The sequence below is a fragment of the Cyclopterus lumpus genome, chromosome 1, assembly GCF_009769545.1.
Source record: "Cyclopterus lumpus isolate fCycLum1 chromosome 1, fCycLum1.pri, whole genome shotgun sequence".
NCBI lineage: Eukaryota > Metazoa > Chordata > Actinopteri > Perciformes > Cyclopteridae > Cyclopterus > Cyclopterus lumpus.
The window spans coordinates 18,930,454-18,958,122 of NC_046966.1; the positions used below are offsets into that span (position 1 = coordinate 18,930,454).

The window sequence follows — 27,669 nt, forward strand, 5'->3', positions numbered from 1 at the left end:
TTTTTCTTACATTCATTAAGAAAATGTCCCATTTATTGTCAACGTGTTTTTTTTTTGATGATGACAAAACAACCGCACCTTTAGTCATAGGAATATTTGTTTTTATACTTATAAGTACAGAGTATAAATGTCCTATAATCTTACAGCACAATTTACAAATTAAAACGTGACTTGAAGATTCGTCGTCAGAAATTCTTTGTGATCGTGAGGACTCACAAAAGGTGCGGCTCATGCAGGCTTCTACGAAATCTCAAATCAGAGACTGAACTTTGAAGACCGGTAATACAGTTATGAAAAATAACACTGGAGAAGGTCGATCTTTAGATGGCACCAGAAAAGGAATGCAGAGAGTATTCAATTAATTTCCCCCGTGTGTCGGTAGCCTCTAAATGAAAAAGGCATGAAAGACATAGAAATTAAACTAATTTCAAGAGATTATTGCTCCATTGGCCCGGGGGATTTCTCTATATGGGCTGTTATGGACATGGCGCTCTTGTGAAGCTTCACAGCGAGGCGGACCCAGTCTCCGGCTTGGACCTCCACAGGCTGCTGCAGCACCACAGCCGCCTGCTTCCAGTGAGAGTTCTGGCTGAGGGTGCTGACGCTGATCTCCTGGTCCAGGTAGATGTGGTACCAGAAGGGAATTGCAGTTATTCGGCCTGCAGATGTTGCCTGGACCTGGGAAACAGGGATTATGGCTTAAGAAGATGCTTATGGTACACATGAACAGTCAGCGAGTTATCATAAGTCATGCTTTGCCTCAGTTAGTTTACATTTAATATATGACACAACCCCAAAAAAGTTCTACCCTCATTTTCCATAGGGGAAAAAGCATGAATTGGATCAATTCAAATAGCACCTCATGTTAGAATTCGCTGTATGAATATGTGGAGAATGTGGATGTCTTCTGGAGACGAGTAATATTTATGAGTTTAGGGGAAAAAGCATGAAAGTTACAAGTTCTTCTAAGGCAGACGTGCAGTGTGTCTTAATAGGTGTAGTAATAAGACTTATTCTAGGTTTTTGGTGCAGTATGACCAGAAAGTAGTTTGGGACTTTTGTAGCTTATTAAATTAGATTAATTCCAATCATGTTGGCAGCACCAAAGCATCTCTTACCTTCACTTCTCTGTCAGTGTAGTTTGCGGTGGAGTCCATGAGGTCAAGAACAAAGAGTTCCACAAACTCACTGAGACGTTTGCACTCCAGTGTGGAAAAGTCCAAAAACACATGGACCGGTACCTTAAGAACAGAGAAGAGAAACGCAGCGTTAGCGACTCGTTTGCATTGGATAAATGAATCTGGGGACATTATTAATTAGGAACTACGCAATATGAAAACCAATAAAAGACCTGGGAGGACGAGCTACTGGGATCTGACAGGGTTGTAACACAAAACGGGTGCTCGTGATGCTCAAGTTGCCACCCACTGTCCACAAGAGAGGGATTTAAAACTAATTAAGTACACAAGTAAAAGAGAGACTTTATTATTGTGCCTCCCTCAGCTTTTAAAATGTTGTAACCACGTGCTTTGATGCTTTATGCATTTACAGATAAATGCTTAATTAGCTTTTTTTTCAGAATACAGATTTATTTATTTTACAACAGCATTGTATTAAAAACCATGCAAAAGCTGACACCCAATAATTTATCAACATTAGGTTTAATTTCCTTGTGTCAGCGAATAATCACTGATTAATGGTTGGAAACCTCAAACTTTTTAATATATATATATATATATATATATATATATATATATATATATATATATATATATATATATATAAACCTAATATTTCACAGAAAACTCTTCCAAACTTGACAAAAGAGGCCATGGCTCCAGACTTCAGAGCTGAGGGGAAACCAAAGTGGCAGCACAGAAAGTGTCACAGTCTCCTTTACTGCGGAACAAAAGAATCGTTCCTCCTCCCCGTCACAGTCGTGCAGACCTCAGATCCGGCTGTTTGATGTGCTTGATGTAATGTATACTGATGGATTCAGGTAGGAATGTCCCGGGCCAAGCTGTGTGCGGTGCCGCCTTGTGTGACAGTTGTGCTCGAGAGTGCCCTCCACCGAGGGCTTCAAAGACAACATCTGTTAAAACAAACGACCGTCCCGCGTGGGTCCTACCAAATTAGAGCACAAACATGATGCTGTGGAAAGAGCATTTCCAGACCAAATAAAGAAAAAGAATTCAAAGAGATTCTGCAGCTTCTGAACACAGATGGGAATCGCACATCAAAGAGGAGTGCGCAACAGAAAACACCGTCCAGGACCTTCACACTGCAAGTGAAATACCGTGTTCAACAAAAGACAACCCATACGTGCTGGAAACAAAACAACTGGTCTATTTTATTCTCACCTTTCATACAGTTTTCCATATATTTTTCTGTACCCATCCTATTTAACAAAACTCACAAGCAATAACTTGAATGGTGAAAGCTTACAAAATACTATCTATGAAACATGGTAATATTTACATCACGAACATCAGACGGAGAATACAAGATATGGTGGCCGGAGATGTTCAAAAGGAAGATTTAGCAACTTGTGTAGTGAATACTGAAGGAGATTTCCTATTTATTATTATAATCAGCTTCCTATTCACGTTTTTCTACACTTCCTTTGACATGGACCATCTACTCCATCTACCCTTCCTTTTCAAAGTGACCTTCAGGTCGTGTGAAAACGTGGAAGGCGCTTCCTCGAGTCGGGGTTTGGTTCGTCCGTTCTGTGGAACCCTCGCAAAAACACAACCGCTCTTTGTTTCAAGTGAATATACACTTGTGAAAACACATTCATGAGTATTATATTCCATTTCTGCCAAATAACCTGCCCTGCAAGGTGCCACCTGGCCACCAGGAGCTAAACTAAAGGACACCGACGAGTGACCATGGGCCTGTAGAGTAATTACAATAAATAATGTAATGTATGTATACTTACAGTGAACTGGTTGATGAAGGGAGCAATATTGAACCCTAGCGTCGCCTCCTGACCCTGGACAGCACTTTCCAGCAGCAACGTGTCCGACTCCACCAGAATACCGTGCACCACGATCTTTGCTGGGAAAATACTTCCTCCATCCTCCAGCAAACACCTAATAGAGATACGTAGAAATACAGTTTTACGCTAAAATACATAAAAAGTGCAGCGATAAAATAAATCAAAGCAAAAAAAAAGGTGATGGAACCCTTCTGAATGCAGGCGTGGCGTCCCCTTACCTGGCCAGTGAAGCTTTCTCCATCAACTTCTGTCTAATGAGACCACAAGTCTCGACGCAGTCCAGCATGATGGCGCTCCACAGCTTCTCTCTGGACGGCCTTTTCAGCATCCCGTGTTCATCCTCCGTGTGGTTGAGCCAGAACTCGAGATGCTGTTCTGGGACGTTGTTGGAGCGAGCCAGCCTCTTCAGGACTTCCTGCTGCTTTTTCTTTTCCATGGAGCTGTACGCTTTCACGTGGCCGTGGCTGGCAGCGATGAGGGAGAGCAGAGAGAAGCCCTCCGACACGTCGAGGACATAGAGCAGGTCGCTAGCGTCCGTGGAGTCCCCCGATCGCTCTTTGTCTTGGCATTTGGCCCTCAGCTGGGGGATGAGTTTGGCCAGCGCGCCGCTGAAGCTCTGATGGTAATCCTGATTGTTCAGGAGCGCCATTTCTGAACATTCCAGCATGCAGAAGTCTTTAGTTTGAGTCTGGTCGGTCTGAAGACTTGCTAGCGCGCTGCACAGCTCGGCCTCTGGGTTTGGATTTGAAACGGGGTTTCCGGGGTTCTGCGCATCCGGGCGATTGTCCAGATGGATTTCATGCCCGTCTCTCAGCACCGCCACGCTGCAGAGCCTCAGGAAGGCGTCTATGCAGGACACCTCAACAATCAGCTCGTCTTGAGGTTTCAGGACAAAACCTGAAAAGAATCAAAAGAGGAAAGCACTGACTGGGCCGGATTCTTCCAGAGCTGTGCAATTTTGTCTGTTTTAGACTCTTTATTCAGGCAAACGTTAAAGTTCTTCAGCTTCTTGTGCTTAATAACATATACAAATCTATATTTATCGGTATTTATCGGTAAGATTTTCATTTCAACAAATGTCTTAGAACACAGTGGTGATAAGCCCACTGATTAAAGTATTGCAATACTTGATATGTACATTAGCAGTATTACCAACTGGGTGTCTGTCGCGACATCCCCATATGTATTATAATTTTTCACCGTCTACACATAAAATGGAAAAAGTCCAAACTACTAAACTCTGAGCATAATTCCATCAAAAAATCAACCAGGAATACATTTTTAAATGAACAAAAAAGGTTTTATCTACAACTACTGCAGAAAAAATTACTTATGAACACCTGAAATGACAAACAGAAATGGGTGAACAACGCAGACAAATAAACAATAATATTATTATATAATGCCATGCTGAATGTCATAAATGCTAAGCTGACAGGGGTCTACGGATAGAGGGTGTCGCATGCTGTACAGACTTTAAAGCCCTTTGAGGCAAATTTGTGATGTTGGGCTATATGAATAAAACTGAGTGGCCAATTGAAAACACTTTTATAAAAAATAAATAAAAATAAAAAAAGACACAGCGAGTGAAGAAAAAGCAGGAGATGCAGAAAGGGAGAAGGAGAAATGAGATTCAGGGGACCGGGTGCACAGTGAGGAGGGGGGTGGGGGGGGATTCCTACAGGAATAACATCTGCTCACGTCTTCATGTCAGCTTCTCGTCAGAGGCGGTTTGGGGAAAATGCATATTTATTGCCTATAAGAATTTCATGAACACTAAAGAGTGTCACAGGCGATCACGGCGCACACGTCACAGCGACCGGGGAAACGGATGTCGGCGATCACCGGGAAAGGTGGCGGCTCCCTCGACGCTGCCGTCGCCAATTAGCAGCTCAGTGAAATGCCCCCCCCCCCTCCCCGTCTGAGAGATGATGCACTGCATTGCCAACTGGAACATGTCGCCTGGTGTCAGTGGCGATTAAGCTCACGGTTGGCCTCGGATGATGGCAAAAAATATCTTCCACTTCCTCTTTAAGTTTGTTGCTTAACAAAATAGGATTTTTTTTCTTTTCTTTGTTTGTTATACTGTCTACGCGGTCTGTTCTGGAATGGCCTTTTTAGACGGGCATATTGTGGACATCAGTGATGATGATTAAGAAATTAAAGTGTGAGGTTTTTAAGACGGGGCTGCACGGTGGTGTAGTGGCTAGCACTGTTGCCTTCGATTCCCGGTCGGAGCGGTCCTTCTGTGTGGAGTTTGCATGTTCTCCCCGTGGCAGCGTGGGTTCTCTCCGGGCTCTCTGGCTTCCTCCCACAGTCCAAAGACATGCTGCAGGTTAATTGATCTCTAAAATTGCCCATAGGTGTGAATGTGAGAGTGAATGGTTGTATGTCCCTACATGTGCCCTCGATGGACTGGCGGCCTGTCCAGGGTGTCCCCTGCCTTCGCCCTATGTCAGCTGGTATAGGCTCCAGTGCCCCCGCGACCCTAATGAGGATAAGCGGTATTGAAAATGGATGGATGGATGGATGGTTTTTAAGACTAAATCTTTATGTCATCATACTCATTCTAGTGAAACATTTTCACGTGGATATCAACTAAAATAGTCAGAAAGCGTGGTCCAAAATTAACCGAAGGCTGTAGCAAAGTAGTGGTGATGATGATTATAAGATGATTACAAGTTAATAATGCTAAATAGTGTATGTAGTCTTCAGCACACACTGCCCTCATCTGATGTAACATGGAAATGCACGACACATCGGAGTAGAGAATACAAGCTGAGCAGATACAAATTAAATTATTATAATAATAATAATAATATTATTATTAAAAACTAAATGGGGTTTAGTCACCACTGGCGACAATTAAAGAACAATTCCGTGGACAAACTGCAACAGATTAAACTTAAAATGAGTAAAACATCTGTGTGAGATTGTTGCTGGCTGGCCAAATCCCCCCCTCACCCCCCCCCCCCTGCATGTCCGTGGGATCTTACCACCGGTGCTGTGGACGGGGTAGATGGCCTGCTCCCAGCAGGTGTCCTCCTGCGGCCCAGTGGACAGACTGCTCTCCTCATCCAGGTGGAGCTGGAACCACACCGCCAGAGCGTCCAGCTCCCCCTCCTGAGTGACGGGCATGCGGATCTGCTGAACCTCCCTGGAGCTCAGCCCCTCCAGTTCCTACAGGTTACCGACACAAGACGGTTAAAAAAAAAAAAAAGGAAGGACAATACAGTTGCTATCGCGCGATCGGCTAAAATAAACATAAGCTTGGTTGTAAAAATAGGTGTGCAAATATGCAATGTGGGTGTAAAATAAAAAAATCTGACTGCAGGAGGTATGAGTTGCGAATGTTATTAGCCTCGGAGAATCACCGGTCTTGTCCCTTTTTCAGGCCAGGGAGCTCAAAAGATTTTTTTTATATTTCCCAATCATATTCTTGGGTCTGAGACCCAAACTGAAGGCTGACGCCGATGTGCACGTGATCACTGAAGAACTTACTTTGTCGAGTGCAGCGTTTTCCTCACTGACTCTAGACACATTATCACAGCTCTGTCACCTGACGGTCCCGACTGGACGCGTGTGGACAAATATCAACCGATGCTCATTCAGGTGCCGTTTGGGAGATAAACAGGCCGTCTCCAATCTGCCAGGTGTTCACTGTGAGCCAATAAATCAGGCAACAATCCCCGCAGGGCCCTTTAGCTAAATAATAAGTGGCCACTGACGTGCAATATTTTAGCCTGTGAGGCAGCCAATATGTTCGTTTCACGGGACCAATAGAAATATGGTCGGGTAAATTAATTATCTTTTTGTCAGAGTTGCATTATTCTGCTTGACTCAAGGCAACACAATAGGATTTCGCACATGGCTGCATCTCAAAAGCAGATTAAAATAACAGCGGCTGAATGAATCAATTATCAGATCTTATCAGCGTCTGTTGTGTCGGTTTTCCCACTCACCTGCACGTTGTTGAAATCTATGCTGAGGGCCGTGAATGGCTCGGTGAGAGCTTTGTAACCCCCCGGCACTCTGCTGAGTCTCTCCGTGGTGTAAGGCTCCATGGAGTCATCCGGCTCCGGGCTGCAGCTCACTGGGCTACGGAGCTCCCCGGCTGCAGCTATGGACAGGTTGCCCACCTCTGACACACAGATCCTGAGGGAGAAACAAACGGCGATCTAGTGATCGGTCCAGACAGCTTGTCGCTGCTGTTCCGAGACGTTCATTACTGGGCAAAACAACGGCGGACTCCTGGGGCCTAACCTGTGATGCCTGCGGATCTCGATGCTCTCGAGAGCCATGCCAAACACTGTGGCTCCAGCGGGGATGACCCGTCCTGTCGCGGACTGATCCTGGAATTCATTCTCGCCTCTCTTTAGGATGACAAAACGTGTGCAATGATATGAAACTACACATTAACATCCCGTGATGGCACAGACACGACATCAAAGTTAACTGGATACATTCGCCATTAACCTGGCGACCGAATGTGTTGAAATGAGGGAAATGTCACAACTCCGACTGTGAAGTTTGGGATCATAGAACTTGCCCCAGTTTGCCAATGAGAGTTGCACTTTTCTGGAGGCAACTTAAAAAATAAAGGTTCATGATATTTGCTCAGACAGTGATTATATTCTGGAAGTGGATATTGAGATGGATAATATGTGAAAAACAAATCGGGTTCCTTTGCCTCCTTTTTTGTGCTCCTATTGGCATTTGGAAAACTCCACTGTCGTTCACTGCTCGGGAAGCAGATGAAGTACGATCAAACTGTCAAACTATGAGCCACTCGTCTCAAAAATGTTCAGAAACATTTTAGTGCACTCTTCCGCTGTTAAAAAAAGAGAGTTTGCGATCCGGCCGCCATGTTGAAAACAGTCGATCGCCGCCCACTGACCAGAGTTATAAAACGATCAGAGTTCACGGGCAGCGAGTGATTGTTTTTCTTCGGGCGTGGTGGAATCCTGCAAATACCATGAGGAGCACTAGAGGGAGGCAGAGGGACCTGCTGTGTTCACTGATTATATGTCTCATGCACCACTGTCAGGAAGGATAAAGTGAAAGTTTGAGCAAATATGAAAAAAAGAAAGACAACTGCCGCTGTAAAGCCATCATTAGTTTGGTTTTAACACTGTGTCACAGATCTGGCATCATTATTTACAACTCTATCTGTTTTGTTCAGAGATTTTAAATGTCATTTCACATATTTCAGAAATATTTTATAATAACCCTTTGGATTTCCAACCCTGTACATGCATGGCAAACACTAATAGATGTTGGGTGTCACAAATTCATAGAAACATTAATATTGCACTGTGATAACTGCAGATTGAAGTTCTGCTTCCTGTCCTGTGTTTGCGTTTTAATAAATGACGTTACCTGTGGAGGAAGCAGGAGGTGGTGCCAGGCATGAACGAGACTCTCGATGATACCCTCTCCAAACAACCCTGCATCTACCGTCTCTGTCACCACCAAGGATACTCTGAGAGAACCACACATTTTAAATGGGATAAAAACACTAGAAATACTTCACTTAGTGATCACATGCATTTTATAACGGCACAAAGATACATTTATTCTTCTTGTGAAAATACTTCGAAATAAATTGCACCTGTGTGGGATGTCCTTTGGCACTTCCATCTCCAAAGACTTCATATGAAGGATCTTGATGCTACCGTCCATTCCATTAGCGTTCACCACCTCACAAGCCAATTCGTACATCGTCTTGGACAGTTCACAGGCGTACACATCAGCAGCCCCGGCCTTCTTCGCGCACATACTTCACAGAGGGAATCAGGAAATCAGAACAATAACACAGACGCATTGAAACACTGGTCCTAAATAAACACAGGTCCTAAATAATAAAACATGTTATGGTTCATAAGGAGTCTGGAAAATGTCTCACCCAAGGATCCCAGTGCCAGTACCGATGTCAAGTACAGTGTTGCAGCCGCTCTGAACCGCCTTCTGGATGGCTTGCTGGTACTTTCGGTTCCTCCCGTGGTCGTTGAGCATTAAGAAATGCCAGCGCTCCACCAGCCAGTTGGCTACGCGGTAGAAGTTCTCCCTGGCTTCCGGATAGTCTGGTCTCAGCTTCAAGGCTTTATGGAAATGACCTGCGGCTTCGTCTCTGAAGCCCATTCTGGATGAGAAAAAGGACAAAAACGGCATTAGCAGATAATTCATCGAAATAATATTGACATACATTATTCGCTGTTACCACTAAAGTGGTGATGGAATTGGAAAAAACACAGATAACATTTATGCGCATGAGGAAAATACCTGAACAAGTGTTCACCCATGCTGTTAAGGATGACCTCATCAGCAGGAAACAGCTCCAGTGCTTGTTCATAACAGTCAAACAGGTCTTGAATGCGGCCCACAGAGTCCAGCTCTTCTGTCCATTTGTTGAGCGTGAACCTGAAGGACTCCTAAAAATAAAAAAAAATACAGACTGCAGTGTGTATGATTGTGTTCATTATGTGTGCACAATGTTTGTTGCACGCAGGCAGGTTATTAGTGTAAGCGGTCATTACCCTTGCAAAGTCCTTAAACATAGGCGCTAGGTTGAGGACCAGCAGGTAGTGCACAAACGCGGTTCCGTAGTCCTGGTTGAAAAGGCACTGCTGGGCACTTTCTAGGGAACTAGAGACCAGCTCGTTCCTAGCAGGGTCCTCTCTGCGTCGCCTCCGTGTCCTCCTGCCATGCTTCGGCCTTGCACTGGTATTAGGCATCCCTTTGCGCAAAAAAAAGACAGTGGAGAGTCTATCAGAAAATGATAACCTCTGATAATATAATATACAGATTAATGCCACTTTTAATAAGACAATAAGGATCCACTTATGACTGCACTGTATGACCCATAGACTACAGACATGCATTTGGGACAGGAAGAGACAATAACAGATGAAAAGGAGTCAAAAGTCAAAATGTGGACAAATTATTAAAGAATTTTGACTCAAGACATCTCTTAGTTTTGACTTGCTATTCTATTTTTCATTTTCCTGGAAATGGGCTACCATACATATAAACATGTTGTGGAGTAATTATACTAATCACCATAATAACTGCAACACGAATAGGAAAGTAAGTGGGCTGTTAAAAACGTTCACAAATATAACGTACCTCAAACAAAATGCTAAGTATTTTACAGGGACACAGGGATTACTGACAATGCATGTTCACTTACTGTATGTTGTTTTAGGCCTCAGGCTGGGGTAAATTATGGGATGTAAGGAGATACACGGAATAGATCACTGTTGTTTAGTTAAGGCGCTAATTTACGTGTAACATTGCGGTCGAGTCCAATAAAGTCGTTAGCATCGCTCTAAGCAACCTTTCTTCTAATATCAGCCCAACGCCAGCTCACGTGATACAAATCTGCTGCGACCGAGGCTACGAAAGGTTAACTGCATGTCAAAAAAAAATTAATGCCTGTTAAAATGCACGTTACAACCGCCAGATGCTGAAAAAACGTGTAAATCCCATTTCTGAAACCGATATCGGGGAACGTGTCTGCGAGCTAAACAACTCGGTCAGAAACATGAGGCGAGACATGGTTCCGGCGTGTGGCTGTAATGAAGTGTTCTGTATTGAACGTTACAAACCGGCCGTGTTAACCATGCTATCAACTGTAGAGAACATGGCGAATATTAATATCCGTTTTGAGTAACAAATTACGTCACGGTAACGATTCCCGCCTCAGATTTGCCTCCCATGGAACCAATGATAGGTGGCTCATGGAGCACAATCAAAGAGCGCAAAGGTTTAGCATAGTTCCCACCCGTGAAAACCCCCAAAGTAGAACATGAAGGGAAGCGTTCTTACAATTAGTGCGTGAATACAAATGATTTCGTGTGCTTGTACTCTTGTTGTATGCCTTGTATGATGCATTCTAAAAGGTTTCGTGCTTGCCGAATTATTTATTCACACTTGTCCACTCCAAAATTACACCCCATTGGCATTGCTTTAAGTTTAAACTGTATCCTGCATTAAAGTATACCGCGTTGTTATTATATCCACTGTTTGTGATGATCTGACTGACTGAGGGGGTTGAAGGTTATTCTAGTATAACCTATTGTTAGTTTCCTATTATATGCACAGGGCACTTTTAGGTCCCCTGCGATTGGTTTTGAGTTGTCTTCGGGTGTTCTTGGTTTACCTTGTTTGTTGACCTTGCATAGAGCCTTATGCACAGAAGGATCATTACAGGCTTAGTACTATATACTCTCCTTCTCTGCTATGTTTCCATCGCCTTGCCATAAGCCTTCGCTTAGCCGTCCCCAGGGCCGTGGTTAGGGCGTCCCATTTAGGTACAACTCCAGAGTATTTTTTTCCTATTCTCTGCCACTTTATTCCTCCACTTTACCACAAATTTCAGAAGGAAATATTGACCTTTTTATTCTACTTAAATTGCACTACTTTGACTAACTGACTGTACTTATGCTCAAATGCAACGTACACATTAATGCATCATTAATAATGATCAACTGATATAATATACAACAATACAACACCATAACTGTTTACTGTTTTGTTTTGCATCTACAGTAGCCTACATATGCTCATGTTACATTTTTCTACAAATCTACCAACTTCTTCACCTTTACTTGAATCACATTTTAAATGTAAGACGTCATTGAGTATTATTCAGTCTGTAATTCTTACTATACATATAAAAACAAATCCAAATACTTCTTGTCACCATTGCTGAGATCATTCGCCCGGCAAATAACCCTTCTCATTGCTCACGGGACTAGCGACACGAAGGCGGAAGTAGAGAAGACTACACCATCTTGCAGGAGTTACAATGTCTTTGGTAGAAGTTCTGCTACATGCACTCAGATGTCAGCAGAGTTTCTCAATCTGTCACTTTGCTAGGTGGAGTACGTTTGATGGAGGGAGGGAAACATTGGACACAGCCACCATGAATGTCTGACAACTCCCCTGAGCCGACTTCCGATGAACACGCATTATTATCACCTTCCAACCGTTATACCTGCTAGCTGCTCTTTTCGTTATTTGACAACTGTGGAACAACACCCACGCGCCAGTGTCAGAAGTTGCCACGCTAACCAACGTTAGCTCCTGCTTTTTTTCTCCTCTTTTTTTTTTTTTCTCTCTTTTTTTTTTTTACGTCGCTATGTTTTCTCTGTTGGACTTGAAACTCCCTGCGGAAATAGCCGTCATTTTATTGTAACGGCTTGTTTGTTTGTTTGTTTGTTTTTAGCTTCAAAGTAAAGCGTCATTTTGACCGTTTTTCCCCCGTTCCTAAAACGAAGCTATCACCCTGTCACAGAAATGGGACTACACCCGCTAGAGTTTAGTGAATGCTATCTGGACAGCCCCGGCTTCAGGGAGAAAATAAAGGCACACGAAGCGGAGCTGGACAAAACCAACAGATTCATCAAAGAGCTGTACAAAGATGGGAAGAACCTCATCAATGCAACGAAGCGTGAGTTTGATTTCGACGTTTCTAAACGTGTAGAAAAGTTGCTCGCAAAGTCTTCGGGGTCCTCCTGTGTACTTTTTTTCTAACAACTTCTTCCTCCGTTCTGCCAATGATTGTCCTGTTTTCCATTTGGCTCGTTTAAGAGTTACAGAGTCGCTGAACTAATTGTCAAATAAGACGAAAGTCTGTCACAGCGTTGTCTTTCCTACTGTTTCCTTTCTGTCTTGTGTTTAAAAAAAAAAAAAAAAAAATGAAAAAAAAAAAATGTACGAGGACAATTATTCACTTTGTGAGCATGCACCAAAAGGCCTGGAGTTCTTTGTAACAACTCTGCAGTATTTGCTCCCATTCACATACCTCTACAGGGTTAAATGATCAGATTGCTATCTATTTGAACTCTAGTCTTGTTTGTGAGGTGCCGTGTCTTCAACACATAGTCATCAGAAATGTGAGTGCCCTCCTGTCAAACTGCCCCCCCTTGTAGTTGTGTGTGTGTGTTTGTGTGTGTGTGTGTGTGTGTGTGAATGTAAGTTTTGACACCGATATTCTTTTTTTCTTCTTCTCTGATGTTACCTGCTTTAGTGTTGACAGCTTCAGGCGTGTTCCGGCAGCATTGCTTAGTGTTTACAACATGTTTTTCTACTTCCAGATAGACTTACATTATCATTCTTGGAAACTATTTACTATTAGAGGTTATAACTCTTGCAGTATCAAGAGCTTTTGGCATGTGGCCTAAATCAGGGTACAGGCCACAAATGCGTCCCTTTGACTATACATTTGACGTTAACCTTGTTTTTAATCCTTCTCTGTGTTCTAAGTTGTACAACAAGTCCTCTATCCTGAAATAACAATTACGTGTTGTCCTTTATTAAGTAATGAGGATATAATTATACCCTGAAATCAACAATATTGTGTTTTTCAAAATAAAAGGTTGTTGAGCAAATGGTAGTTAAAACTTTTTCTTTTTAAGTCACTCATTTAAAGAGTTTGATGTTAAGCACAACTGCAGCGCGCTTCAAACATATCGGATGTATACTGTGATTTAAACAGTAATCCTCAGCCTTCGGCCTATGTATGCTGCAGCTTCATCCTGAAGTTGTTGTTGATCTCTGATCTGCTGTTTTCTGGAGTCACTTGAAATGACTGTCAGTCCTTCTGAACATCTTGAATCGGCAGGTGCTCCATGATTCGGTGGAACGTGATACTTGACATGGGGTCAAAAGGTCATGATGGGTTTCACCTGCTTAGCTGCAATGTTTTGGCGTGTTGTGGTTTTCAAATTGAGCAGGATTGTTTTTTATGTCCCTCCATGTGTTTTCAAATGAACTTCTGCACTGTTGACACCAGGTTGGTCACAAGAGAAGTCTGTGCTCAGTCACCTCTGCTATAGAGTGAGTCTCGCTCTTACAGAAGCCATTAGGGGAACCCAGCATGGCCGGATTCTGGCGCTGTCGTTCCCTCTGCCACACACTGTCCTCCTGTACCGTTTATTACTGTTGTGCAAAGCTGTTATTTACATTATTGTGGTCTATTGTACCTGTTTGCTTGAGCGAGCCTTGTCGTTCTCCTATGACCTCTCGCGTCATGCTGAATATTTCCCCAAAACGGCAACTTTATGACACTTTAGATTTGTACATTTGTGTAAAACTCTCAAGAGGCCGGTTGCTTTTTAAGCTTAGTGACCAAACGATGTGTTCAGCATTGCATGACACATTCTGCCATTTGTAACCTTCAAAGTAAACAGGAAATTGCATCCTGACTGTGTCTTCATCCTTTTCTACTTGCGTTTCATTTACCTGCTCTGGCTTATAGTCGGAGAGGACATGCCACATTTGCAGCCACCTGGAACCAGTGCACCATGGTATTATTTTAAGGTTATTTTAATATTGATGCTTTGCCGTGTTGGTGTAAACTGACACACAGTATCCCGTTCCAGGAGGTCATGTCTTGTATTTCATGCCCATAATGACTGGCTAAATTATACGTCACTTTTTTGACGTTGATATTAAGTGTGTCCAACATGTTTCGTATATCACATCATTTCGTAACAAGGCTGTTGATCCTCATTTGGTCGGTGTTTGCTTATTAGGAGAATATGTTAAGGATTCAGGAAACCTGGTCGCACACTCCCTTTGGGAGTACTGCAAAGTCAGTAGAAAATACAGGAAGGAACTGATGGTTATGTTCTTATGTACTGACATCAATGCAGTGTTCTCATCCTATTTCGCAGTTTTTTGAAAATGTGTCCGGTCCCTTCTCCCTTCTTATGGCAAATGACTGTTTTTGACATTCTTAGATAACTGTAATCATGAGGTGTTTACTCAAATAGCAGTAGCAGAGAAACTTAAACATTATCCAAGGAAATACATGGCCTGGTCGTTTTCGATGTTGTCCAGAAGTAAAAACTATTCTCTACTTTATTTGCAAAGGGTGTTTCCTACCTCGATAGTTAATTTATTATAAGTCTGATTAATCCAAACTGGGTGGAGTCAACTGTATGTGTTTGAATGCTAATTCTCATGTAGCACGTAGAGTTGGAAGAATAAGTTAAATACAGAAATATAATCAAAAGATGAATCAAATATATTTAGGGGCAACGGGCATGAACGTTTGCTGCTGTTGTTCTAGCATCTTAAATGTGAAAATTTCCCGTTTTTCTTAGTCTTATATGTTAGTAACTTTAATAGTTTTGAGTTTATGTTGTTAGAACACTAATAATTCACATTTTGCTTCAGTAACTTGAGACCAAACTGTTGATAATGAACATAATTGTTAGCTTCCAGTGTCCAGGACAAATGGAAAAAGAAAACAACAAATTAAATCTTTCATCTTGTGAGCACAATTTCCAAATTATGAGGTCAGCAGGACCTCCAGTCTGATGATGTCATGTAATGGCCTAATAGGAATGGAAGTTTGTAGTCAAACATTTTCGATACGCGCAGTGGTATTATAAAGTTCACAGTAGTTCAGCTTTACTACAAATCATTTTTACAGAGTATTGTTAATATGCACTCTCTGGGTGGAGCTCACCTCCTGCTTTGCTCTTATTAGTTGAACATTACTCTGATCATCTTGTCTCGTGAAAAGGTGACCCTGTGCTTGGTTCTGCTCTTCACAGAGATCATACAAAATAGCCCAGCAGTATTTATTCTACCTCCTAAATATGCCTTGTTTGTGTTTTTTATAGCTTTGAAGCTGACAGTTGTTTTTGATAAGTGGAGTTGTTTTGGTGAAGCTAAACTATGGAATCCTCTCTGTATACAACGGTCACACCATTAGAGCTAACGCTCTGCAGTCTTGATCCAGCATTCAGAAACACTAACATATTTAGTCCTGCTTACAACTTATAGTTGTGGCTCAGTGGTGAGCAGGGTCGTACTCCGAGGATCGGCGGTTCGATCCCCGCGTCCGCTAGCCAATGTCGATGTGTCCTTGATCAAGACACTTAACCCCAAAATTGCTCCCGTAGCTGTGTCTACAGTGTGTGAATGTTAGTTACTGCTGATGCGCAGGTGGAACCATAGCTCCTCCCATCAGGGTGTGAATGGGTGAATGATGTCATGTAGTGTTAAAGCGCTTTGAGTGATCAGAAGACTAGAAAAGCGCCGTACAAGTACAGGTCCATTTACCTTAGTAAATGTGGTGGATTATGCTCTATTACTTTATGTGACCTCAGAATGATCTGCTGTTTGGCCCGTCAAAGACAGTTGTTGATCTCCACATCCCATTCCCCTCTCAACCTGTCAGTGACTGGGAGGATGTCCCACTACGGAAAGACCTTGGTTCTGAGAGGAAACCTTATAGCGGGGCCCTGGGTTAGAGAGCCATGACATGGAAGTGCCCACTAGAGGAGCAACATGCAGATGTGCTTCTGTTTCAGAGGGTTTCCTCCACAGGAACTGTGTCCTGTCTGTTCCCTCTCAATCACCCCTGACTGGTGTCCTTAGCAGACGCGTTGACATCTCGTTCATGTACGAAAGTTTGAGCTCTCCATTTCTGAATTTCTTCTATGTTATTAGTTAGTGTTTATTGCATGTTCTATTATTGCTGCAATCATTGGAAAAGTGAAGTTGCAGTAGGGTCAGTCATAGTCATTTCCTCAGCTGGACTTCCTCTGGTGAATTGACCATTTGGCCCATGAAGCAAGATGATTAGTATTTTCTTACTTTCTTGTTTTCCTTCACTATTGGGAAGCCATGGGAAGGTTTCAGTGGCAGACAGGTTTAAGAGTAGCCTGCTATGGTGTGCTTTGGCTCACTGCTGCTCTCTCTGTAATCACATTACTGACTCTGCCAAAAGAGCCACATCACAATCTTTCATTAAAATCGCATTAGCACAAGACGAAGTAAAGTCATGTGGGGGCGGGGGGGGGGGGCTTTTTCATCTCTCCCTCCAGAGAGAACAAGACCAACTATACAAATTAATGCTTCATGGCACAGCTCTGCTTTTGGGGCTCCTTTTTTGGTGCAAACAAAGTGTTGAGAACTATTTGAAGCACCTTGATTACATCATGTACTGTCACTTTTTTGAATATGCGCCCACAGATGCTGATGTATCTTTGATTAGCCAATTGATGATTGACAGGACACTGCCCAGCGCAGCCTCGCCCTACAGGCTTGTTTTGAGGATCAGGAAGGCAGGAATGAAGTAATGCATGCTTTGTGGGTAGGGATTTGGGGGGGGAGAGAGATTGTGGGAGGAGATGGGTGTGCAGGCCTTGTCAAGGGCAAAGGTGCAGGCGAGTAGGGATTCGGACTGGAAAAGATGGGAGAGTGGAACAGGAAGGACTGTGGAAAGGCCCAGTATGTAAAAGCTGGCCGCTGTTTGAGGGCCTGGACCAGGCAAGCTCTGACCTAAGTGGCACATCTGATGAGACTGTAGAAATCATAACAAACATCACTGCAACAGGCGCCAATGAATACACTGTGGACATCTTCAGCAGCTGAGCCGTGATATTTTTTATATATGTAATGCAAAGCCCAACCTCACAGCAGCCTGGGTGTGTAGGCATAAAAAAAGGCACATTCACCTCAGGAGGATTCACAGTAAAAAATACTACTTTACTTTACGTTGGACATATATTGGAAAACACACGGAGAGAGTGGCCCGCCTTGTTTGAAAAGCAGTTTCATAGAGTCATTTCAAGTCGGTGCCTATTTAGATTACACTCATTGTACACTTATTCATACACAGAGTATAAATGGCAATACAAGGGGTGAACGCAGAGGAATCTTCATTTTCTGTGGGTGTTTTTAAGGGAACGTGGATCTTTCAGATCAATTTAAGGAGTGTCTATGGGTTGCATGTTCCACATTTCAATGTCAGTCTGTCATGCAATATGGGACTCACGCTAGTCTTGGTCTTGGTCTTGGTCTTGACCCCTCAGACTCGTGGTCTTATCTCAGTCTTGGTGTGTGTGGTGCTCCAGAGTAACCAGAGCCCTCCCCATTGCGTCATCTTTGTTTTTTCTCCCTACCTCTTCTGAACAGAGGCACCAATGTTTATCACAGAAGGAGGCATTTTTTGTTCATGTTTTTCCTATTACAGAACAACCTTGCCTGTAATATCAGACACAACAACAATAGTAATACTGCATTATATTTTCTTTAAAAGGTACTTTACACATGGTAAAAACAATGAGCAATGACAATTAAAAACAAGAGAGATGACATCACAGAAAGAAAGAAAACAAAAACATTCATATGCATAACTATACATGCATATATGTACGGCGGGGTCTATATGACTCACACACCGAAGCCACTGGACTGGGGTCTCTGGCTTTCTGCAGAGAAACTAGCCAAGTTTGACAGTTCCCAGGTTTGCTCTGAAATGCCTTGCTTTAAAAGGCAAAACGCAGGAGAAGCCTTCGCCTTGGACTTGTGTGCCCTAGTATGTGTGTTATTTCCATCTTGTGATAGTTCTTTCCTCCAGGATAGTAGTTATCATTTCAATCTGTTATGTGGACCCTCTCATCTGACACTTTTGTTTATTGCTCCACTGATTGTATCCAGTTGATCAATGCTGTGTTAACTTCAATTGACGCTGCGCAGGGACAAGAATGCTGTAGCTGTTTTGTTTTTTTTCCTTCTGTGAATGTTGCCTCCTGTCGACAAACTCTGGAGCTTCATGTAACCGGATAACATTCATTCTTCATGTTTTATGTAATGAGGTCCACACAGCTTGGCCTCGTATATTCTCATATTAACTTGTCCACCCTGCACTGAGTTAAACATGCATGCAGCCTGCGTAATCAGATTGTGGATGGGTGTGATCTGTGCGCCACGCTTGCATATGGCTCCAATAAGGAGCTTGCAAATCTATCCCTTGACATCATCGCTCTTTGAGTACACACTAATTGTCTACAGTGACCTGAGCCTTGATATCATCAGAACGTGCGATCGTAAAATGTATAGAACCCACATTTGCTCTAGATATATCTGTGGGATCATTAGCAGAAAAACCTAGCATGTTTTAATTGAAAACACAGTATGATATTGTGAAGCAATGCAACAACCTTATTATTTATTATGCTCTGCAATGGGGCTGTAAAACATTGAAGGACTCTTATCATACCTTGAAGAATTTCAGATTTTTTTTTACGGTCATAATACCATCAGCTCTTCATTGTCTTTTACAATACAGAGCGGTTGAATACTGCCGTGACTTCACGTCAGGCACGCTGTAGTGCGTTACGGCCTTGTTAAGGTGTGCCAAGGTTCAGTGTAATGTTGCCAAAACATGTTTTTACTATCTGGGGGAGGAGCTGAACTTTCCACTCTACATTCATGTGTGTTTTGATCATTTGATCACTGCAGCTGACCAGCAGTGATTCCATAAAGGTCACAGATTACTCATCTGGCTAGTAGAGGGTGAGCATTTATGATAATGTGGTTGTTTTTGTTATGCTCAATTTAACAATACAGAACAACATATTATAACTAGTTATAACATTAACAGTAGTTGAAGCTTCTGCTTCAATGTAAGAGTAAAAATAAATATTGCTAACGAAGCCAAACGAAAGCAAAAAAAGACACGAGTAGTAGACACACGGTATGCACAAAAGATAAAACAATATACAGCCTCTAAAACTGCTCTTCTATAAAATCTATGATTTTAAAAGAGGACACACTCATCTTCCCCACATTCCTCTGGCAGACTGAGCCGCATACTGCAGAAAACCTGGTCCAGTCTGCATATAAGGATCATTATGGGAGCAAACAAACACTAGTACAGCGGTAGAGTTACAGCAATTAAAGTACACTTATATATTCAAAATGATGTCACTAACATGGGGTCTAGTGATGGAAACCATTCAAAGTTAGCAAACAGTTGCACAAACTATTTACACGTCAAACAGTCACTGAGCAACATTGTTTTTTTAAATTTGTTTCTGGCCATTCAACACATAAGTCCAACATACAACCTCCTTTTTTCACTATTTTGAGCTCCAACAAATCTGTCTCTTTAACGTCTAAATATGTTTCCCAGCTGTGACTGGAAACAACACAGAGGATCGCAGAGGAAGTTAACCAAAACGATTAAACCAAAATAATGTGCTCAAAGACGCTAAAATGCCCTGTAGGCCGGGTGGTGATTCTCTGTGGGTTCCTCACTTCAAGGGACCCCTCTCACTTTGCATAAAGACATTTGATCCAATGATTTTATCAAAATATGTATTAGTTCAGCTTTAAGGAAACTGGTAGTATTATGTGGTTCAACCTCAGCCCCAGAATTACATTAGGCATTAGGCCAAAAGTCACTAATGCGGTGAGCTATAAAATTAAGTTAATACATGGTTTGCTTAAGTATGTTTGTTTTGAATAGGCTATTACCACTAATAACACCTGGTAATGCTAAGGTGTTTTCATGCCAAAACATATTTGTAAAAGGTGAAAAATCCGATTTCATGGCAAGACTGTGCTTTATTGCGGGTGAGGGTTGTGGTCAGTTATTCCTACCACTCAAAGGCAGTAGCTTACAATAACCTTATTACATTGATTTTGACAAGTAGACAATACAAACAAACAGTGGTGTAATACTTTCATAGTGGTGCAGTCAGCACTAGAGGCTTTGGGTCATGCATCCATCAATAAAGCCTACCAATCTAAATTTAGGAGAGGTATTAAGATGCCAGAACAAATGAAAAATAAGTCTCAATCCTGCTTAGGGACTGTTTCCTACACCAGTGACCAGAATCACCTTTTATGGACTTGCACACCGTGGTCTGGATTCGAGTTGTCTGTGTGGTTTGGATTCCATCTGGATTTTACAGTCACTTCAAAGAAAATTCCAATGTTCAATATAGTAAGTCTTTGCTCCCAAAATACTGCCCTTACAGGCTCTACAGTTGCCATACCCTTTATTTTGGAAATAAGGCATAAGGCCTGTAACCCGCACTAAAATACTCCCACGTAGCAGTTAATCAGGTTGTGTTTACACCAGCTAGAAGTCACCTCTGTGGCAGAAACATGCTTTTAGTGTATTAGCAGTTGTGTTAGTATTATGAGCTCCAAAATGATTTGGTGTGGTTCACACAAGTTTATAATATACCTTTTCTACTCTAACTTGTCTAATGAATTCTTGCAGGAACTCACATCTGATTTCTAAGCTGACAATAACGAGGTATCCCATAATACAGCTCCCTCTTCAAACCTCTGTCGTTAAAGTGGTGCCTGAGACGCTCTGCTGCTTTTGCTTGTCGGTCTCCTGATGTTGCTTGTGCAGTGGCCTGATTTTTGTTTACCATGTCCTTGTGGTATCTGAGGAAAGGACCGCTGTAGAACCTCTACAGTCTTGACTTATTATCTAAAGTTAGGTCTGTGCGGTGATTTGCAGAAGTTCATGAGTTCATTTGTTTTGCATGCTTTCATTAGTGTATTAACTACATTCCCGTGCAACAGCTGTACCTGATTTGTAGTTTTATTACTGCATCATTTTGCTTTTTATATGCTTATGTACATTACTTTAGTTTTTTTTTTCTGCTGCTGCTGCTTAAAAACAACAATTACCTCACCCATAAGTAAAGAAGGAGCATTTCCTCCAAGTGCTATATTAAGACTCACTCAAAGAACAAACTATTGTAAATGCTGTAAGACTCAAGCCGTCCCATTGTCTGCTTTTGCATCCCTTAGCTTCCTGCAGTTCGCTGATTTACACAAATTGGCCAAAAGGAATCGACCAGAGGTGTTTTCTTGCCCATATTTCCTTGTGTACTTTGGCATCGTAAAGATTTTGAGATTGAGCTGGAGAGCGACCAGCTGTGGATCGCAAGCTGTTTGAAATAAATCACTGAGGCAGAAGCTTTGCCCTTTGTGCCAAGCTCAGGCAGACATTGTCCAACACCTCTCACATGTTTAGGCTTTGGGCCTCACTGTAGATCCATAGCATTCGTACACACACTGCTCAGAGGGGGGGTGTGTGTGGCGAGACGAGGATAGAAAGGAACAAGACGTAGCTCAAACACATTTCTTTAAAATTGTTGAATGAAAAGCCAAACATCAATAAGATTCATAATTGTTTTCAGATTTCTCTCAACTGAAGAGAGAACAAAACTCAAATATTGAATATTATCCTGAATATTGTCTGAAATGACTAATTGATATAGAATCATTAGCTGCAGCTATCTGTTCCAACCAGCTGTTGTGTGTGTGTGTGTGTGCTTTTGCAGCAGTAACAGATGCTCGGCAAAGCCAGAGCTCTATTCCGTGGTGTAGATGCGAGTTGATTGTTCCCCGTAGAGTCCCAGCTTTCTGCCCAGTAATGACACTGCTCCTCAGTGTGCTGCTCACAGCTCCAGTCTTAAAATACCCGTGCTGCATTCTGTCATGCTTCCCTCGGGGACTGCCATGGGTCAGAGATCCCAACTCGGGGAATCTCTTCACTAGTTTGGAAATAGATTTGGTTTGCTGGTGTGCAACGGGTGTAGTGGAGGGTGGACTTTAAACGGCATGTATCCACCTCTAAAAGTCATTCTTTTTTTTTTAAAGAGCATTTAGATAGAGTTTACATGGCTGTGTGTGTGTGCTTTTTTTTTTATGATAATAGTCACCCGTCTCAGGACTCCCCTGAGACTAGGCTTGGCATTCATAACCATATAGTTCTGCCATATATTTTAAAGAAGTTGACATCGACACGATTAAATGGACGTGCATTGGTTTCCTATACTGTAGATTTTGGCCTATTTGGTTAAAAAAAAAAATCAGCCAAGTCTCAGAACAACATGTAACAGCATGAGGGGCTTTCCTGAGAGACGTATTGTTTGAATTGCATTGTGCTCCTTTTGACTAATGGAGGATTTACGCTGTTTTTTGAGTATTAGGGCTGGATAATACACTGTCATATGAGGTTTACTGATATCAGATATGTAAGGCAATTGTATGGTTCACCTTATCAGTAGTATAAATGTACTTAGTGGTAGTTTTATTTAAGGAAAGTCTAAGAATTGCATTACATTTAATTTCTGTTACTTTAGCTGTAAAAGCTAAATACTATCATATCTTGACAACTGAAAAAGAAAGATGATATGTTGCCTATATTGTACAACTCTAGGGTCTACTATCACACTTCGGGGGCTATCTGGCATACTGATTCTTTCTTTATTTGTGTAAGCTATGGCTGGCACACAGATGATTATATAGTTTACTTTCTTGGCGTTTGGTAACCTGTGGTAACTACCCTCATAATACACAGGGGCTTGATGTGCAACAGGATGTCGCCGACTGCAGACGAACAGGATGTTTGCAAAGTGGTTAACTGTGATGCGTCTGGACAGGACAACTTTTAGATCTCGACAACATACAGTCAAATCATATTAAGCATTAAGCACATATTAAATGCACAGCGTTTATTGTATTTTATGTTTCCCTTCAGAACTTGGGATGGCACAGCGAAAGTTTGCTAACTGCCTGGGAGAGTTTCAGTTTGAGTACGTCGGCGATGCGAAGACCGACGATGAGAAGTGTATCGGTAAGTGTGGGTTTTTCTTTGTATTGCATTCTGAGGTTTGTCTTTTCACATGATGGAAACTAACCACCAGTTCTGTTACCAATGTTTTGGTTTTCTTCATTTGTTGTCTGTATGTAAGACAGACAGAGAGAGAATTCAGTTTGATTTTATTTATTTCTTTTACTTCAGATGAATCTTTGCAAGAGTTCTCCTCATTCCTCAAGAACCTCGAAGAACAAAGAGAGCTGATGGTGAGAACAACCAGTCAGAACCTGCTTGAATGCCTGTCTGTCTGTCTGTGGTGTACTAAATCTAAACGGTTTAACTTTATATCCTTGCACTGTGTGCATTTCCAACCAGCCTACACCTATTACTGCCCATATTTGGTGATTGCATCTATTAATCTGACTCAGTCATCTGCCAGAGATCCAGACAGGCACACATAATATAGTTGTCTCTGACGTACAGTGCAACCACTGCATCCAGCAGGCAAACCAAGCCACCTCCCTCGTGGGTAAATATGTATTGATAGTGTTCAAACAGTTGTGCTCGTCTTATGGTCACTGTCACACAACTGGCATGGGAGTGGCTGCGGAGAGGACAGGATCCACTTTATCACAGCCAAGCTTTAAATACCACGACAGATTCACATAAGCTTCTGCACCAAGGTCCACAACAATTTCAGCCCTTTACGACCACCATAAAACTATCTTCTGCATCAGGCAGGGGCGTTACAGTTCATCACATGGAAGAAAAGTTCAACCTTCTTAAATGATCTGTAATGGTTACAGTGGGTTATAAACTGCTTCCCTAAAGTGTGAAAAGTGCCCCACTATTAACGATACCGTGGTATTAGAGGTGCTGCACCTTCTTGTCCTGTGGTTTTTATTTGTGACCTCCGTAGATGTAATGTCATCGATTTGCTTCGTCAAAGCTCCTCATTTGACGATTGATTTCAATTTAGACTATAGTTTGATGGCCAGTGACTTGCAAAAGAAGACATCTAAAACATTGCACTTCTTTGGACTGGGATGTACAATGAAGTGCTTGCGACTTTCTATGAACAGCCACCGTGTTGCAATGTCTGTCTGTCTGTAGTGTCTGAGGTTAGGGAGTGGGCCCCGTCATCAGTAGCTGACTGAGATGACTGTTTTAGCGCCTGGCTCAGACCATAATGGTAAACACTGCTCAGCACAGCACGGCTTATCATAGTGGGATGACATCACAGTGCAAAGTAAGGAAAAGTAGGATGGGCATGCAGGCACAGACATGCAGGCACAGCAGAGCACTGGAGGAATGGAAAAAAATACATTGATTTTTATGAGTTCCTCATTGGAAGGCAAAGATACTTTTAGAATAATAGTAATGTCATATTGTAATAATGTAAATGAGCCACTCCTCCATGGAGTCAGTAAACACTGGACATGTTGTTGTGTCACATGAAATATCAATGGGGTTTGTCACCAAGTTGAGCCGTAATGAAGGTGTTGTTGTGGTGTCTGTCTAGATGAGAAACATCACAGAAACCTTAATGAAACCCCTGGAGAAGTTCAGGAAAGACCATCTTGGTACAGTCAGGGTAAAGTATGATGGTTTCTCTTCCCAAAATGTGTTGAAGCTCTGAGTTGATGTGTGTCTGTGTTTTGGTTTAAAAATCAAAATGTACAAACGTATATATTTTACAGTTGGATGCTAATAGCATATCAATAGTACTGCACAAACAGCTTTGATTCCGTTGTCCCCAAGAATAATTTAGCATTTTGTTCTCCTTTTTATATTCCTTCTTCAGGCGGAAAGAAAGAAGTATGAGAAAGAAACAGAGAAGTACTACAGCTCTCTGGAGAAGCTTCTCAATATGTCGGCAAAGAAGAAAGACACGCAGCTACAAGAGGTATTTATCCTTACCTGAACTCTCCCGACGGATTTCTAAAATGCAAAATGGGTATTTTGTGTCGTTGAGATTCCCCGTTCTGTTTTTTGCCTTTGGTGCCACGGCGGAAGAGCCTCGCTGCAACGCCTGTTGGCTTCCACTAACATGCCTTGCAGCAACAGTTTTCCTGGCTTTTTGGGAAAGGAAATGTTTGCTCACTTGTGCTGTGATACCAAGGTCAAAGCTGGTTGCTGCAGTATGGGAACACTCCATGCTACAGTGCTCTAGCATGGGCATTTTATATTATGGAGAAGTTAGCAACCTCTCACTAAACACTGTTTCTGCCTTCCTGTCTTTGCCATGTAGCCATTTAAGGCTAAGCTGTATGTTGTATACACCAACCAGAGAGGACACTTGAAATAGTTGACATGCAGGCTGCTCTGTTCTCTGGGACTCTTGTGGAACCAACAATGATTTCTATGAGACTTGAATAAATAGACCCAGTGATTCATGCACAGCCACGAGAGTCATAGTCTTCATCAATACCGCATCAGATTCTTTGGTCAGCTCAATGAATGAACTGCAGCATACCTATGCACAGCATATGCATATAAAAAGAGCTGGTATGTGAACAATCATTTCATAGTGAATAGAAATAGTTAGTTATCAGTTGCTGATATTTAGTAGGAAACGATATCAGCCAATATCTTGTTGTAGAAAGAAGGTATATCAAGAATTACAATTAAAGATGCTTTAGTTTTGTTACATTGCAAACATGTGTCTGTGTGTGTACTGTGTTTCTTGGATGTTAACTGTAATTCTTGGGTGGCGTCACGGCAAGAATGAAACAAATCCCCCCTCCCCCCGCTGGGGCTTTTCTGTGTTTAAATCCACCCCCTAGTTTCTTTGTGTGTGTGTCACTTTTCTTGATCTGCAGTATTTGGATAAAGGGTGTGGCATGTTGTACAGATAACACAGCCCTCTGGGACAAACTTGTTATTTGGGGCCATATAAATGAACTTGATTTGATCGACAGTATTTGATATACCTTCAAAAGTAAGAATAGAATGCCAAATTCCACTGTATCACAGCGACCTCAGTGTTTCGTCTTTGCTTCCGTGCGTCCTTCTGTCTCTATAATCATCTTGATGCATGTTCTCCACCCCCGCAGGCAGACAGCCAGGTGGAAACCGTGAAGCTGCGCTTCCAGGAGGAGTCACTGGACTATGTGTGCAAACTGCAGGAGATCCAGGAGAGAAAGAAGTTTGAGTGTGTGGAGCCGGTGAGTGATTCACTCGCCTCGGCGGCTTGTCAGCACTGACGGGGCTTTGCTTTCACATTTAGGATAGGTCACATGATTAACCAAACAATGGTTTTGTTGTGAGTTTCTCTTTCTCTCAGACATTAACATCCCGTATCTGTTTGTACCCGTGTTGTGATCTTTTTAGATGCTGGCCTTCTTTCAGACTGTCTTCACCTTTTATCACCAGGGCTTTGAGCTCGCCAACGACTTTGACCATTATAAAAGAGCGCTGCAGATCAATATTCAGAATGTAAGGAACATTAAATGTTTTCCTATTATATTTGCATAAGGGCGATTCTAAGCTTGACCGCAATTGCTTGTGTACAATATGTGTGTTCTTGTCCTGCCCAAAGAATTGAAAACATCTTGAGAGTAAGAGTGAAAAAAATAAAAAGTTGAAATCTAAAAGGCAGAAAGGCCCGTGAAACAAAACCTTGATATACGATCAGCTTATGAAGTTCTTGTAGATGACCTCTTTGAAAATAATTTCCTACTTAACACAACCACTAAAGCTAAAAACGGAGCATCATGGGCCATTGGAGTCCTCTTTGTCTACCTGTTGGATGCAAGTCTAATATTTACTTGTTTTTTTTTGTCTTGATTTGGCCACCAACTCTTAGGAACTTTGGTTCCTTTTATTCTTCATTCTTGCTATGAGGCCACCCCAGAATTACAGCCTTATCCTGGTTTCATTCTTTAGTTTTAGCTTACTACTAACTATTCAACCAATGTCATGCAGCTGAAGGCGTTTCCAAGGGAAGCTCATAAGTTTGGAGTTGACGTGACCTCTCATTAGGAAGGTCCTGCTACCTATTCACTGAGCATTGTGAAGTGACTTCCTGGAGCGTATGTTCAACCCCCCCCTCCTCCCCCCAGACAAGGAGTCGATTTGAGGGCGCGCGGTCAGAGGTGTACGAGCTAATGAAGAGGATCAGGGAGACGCCTCAAGAATACAGACAGACCAGTCCTATCAGTTGTGAAGGTTACCTCTATGTACAAGAAAAACGTAAGTCCTCTATGTATTTCAAAGTTGTTTTTATTATTGAGTGTTTATTAACTGTTGCAGGGAAACATAGTCCAATGGCAGAAGGGGTCTT

The 27,669-nt window shown here is 42.2% G+C and overlaps 2 protein-coding genes across 7 annotated transcripts in view; one reads left to right on the forward strand and one right to left on the reverse strand.

The window, feature by feature from the left end:
• Nucleotides 1–84: 84 nt before the first annotated feature.
• prmt9 (protein arginine methyltransferase 9) lies at nt 85–10,689 on the reverse strand. Its single transcript, XM_034531831.1, has 13 exons — nt 10,191–10,689; nt 9,538–9,737; nt 9,284–9,432; nt 8,907–9,143; nt 8,613–8,780; nt 8,381–8,483; nt 7,265–7,374; nt 6,964–7,156; nt 5,998–6,181; nt 3,220–3,898; nt 2,942–3,095; nt 1,119–1,241; nt 85–678 (listed from the first exon to the last, which is right to left on the reverse strand). The coding sequence occupies exons 2-13, from the start codon at nt 9,733–9,735 to the stop codon at nt 436–438; spliced, it is 2,541 nt and encodes an 846-aa protein (XP_034387722.1). The 5' UTR covers nt 9,736–9,737; nt 10,191–10,689; the 3' UTR covers nt 85–435.
• Nucleotides 10,690–11,746: 1,057 nt separating this feature from the next.
• The window catches only part of arhgap10 (Rho GTPase activating protein 10), a 43,978-nt gene continuing 28,055 nt past the window's right edge, over nt 11,747–27,669 (forward strand). For 3 of the 6 annotated variants that reach the window (XM_034534645.1, XM_034534668.1, XM_034534652.1), the window contains exons 1-9: nt 11,821–12,080; nt 12,300–12,455; nt 23,325–23,420; nt 23,589–23,650; nt 24,907–24,978; nt 25,189–25,290; nt 26,441–26,551; nt 26,718–26,822; nt 27,449–27,578. In XM_034534645.1, the coding sequence (XP_034390536.1) occupies nt 11,963–12,080; nt 12,300–12,455; nt 23,325–23,420; nt 23,589–23,650; nt 24,907–24,978; nt 25,189–25,290; nt 26,441–26,551; nt 26,718–26,822; nt 27,449–27,578 (952 nt within the window). In that variant the 5' untranslated portion in view covers nt 11,821–11,962. Of the gene's footprint in view, nt 12,456–23,324; nt 23,421–23,588; nt 23,651–24,906; nt 24,979–25,188; nt 25,291–26,440; nt 26,552–26,717; nt 26,823–27,448; nt 27,579–27,669 lie in introns of all 6 variants that reach the window. The other 3 variants (XM_034534675.1, XM_034534684.1, XM_034534660.1) reach the window with 3 other exon arrangements.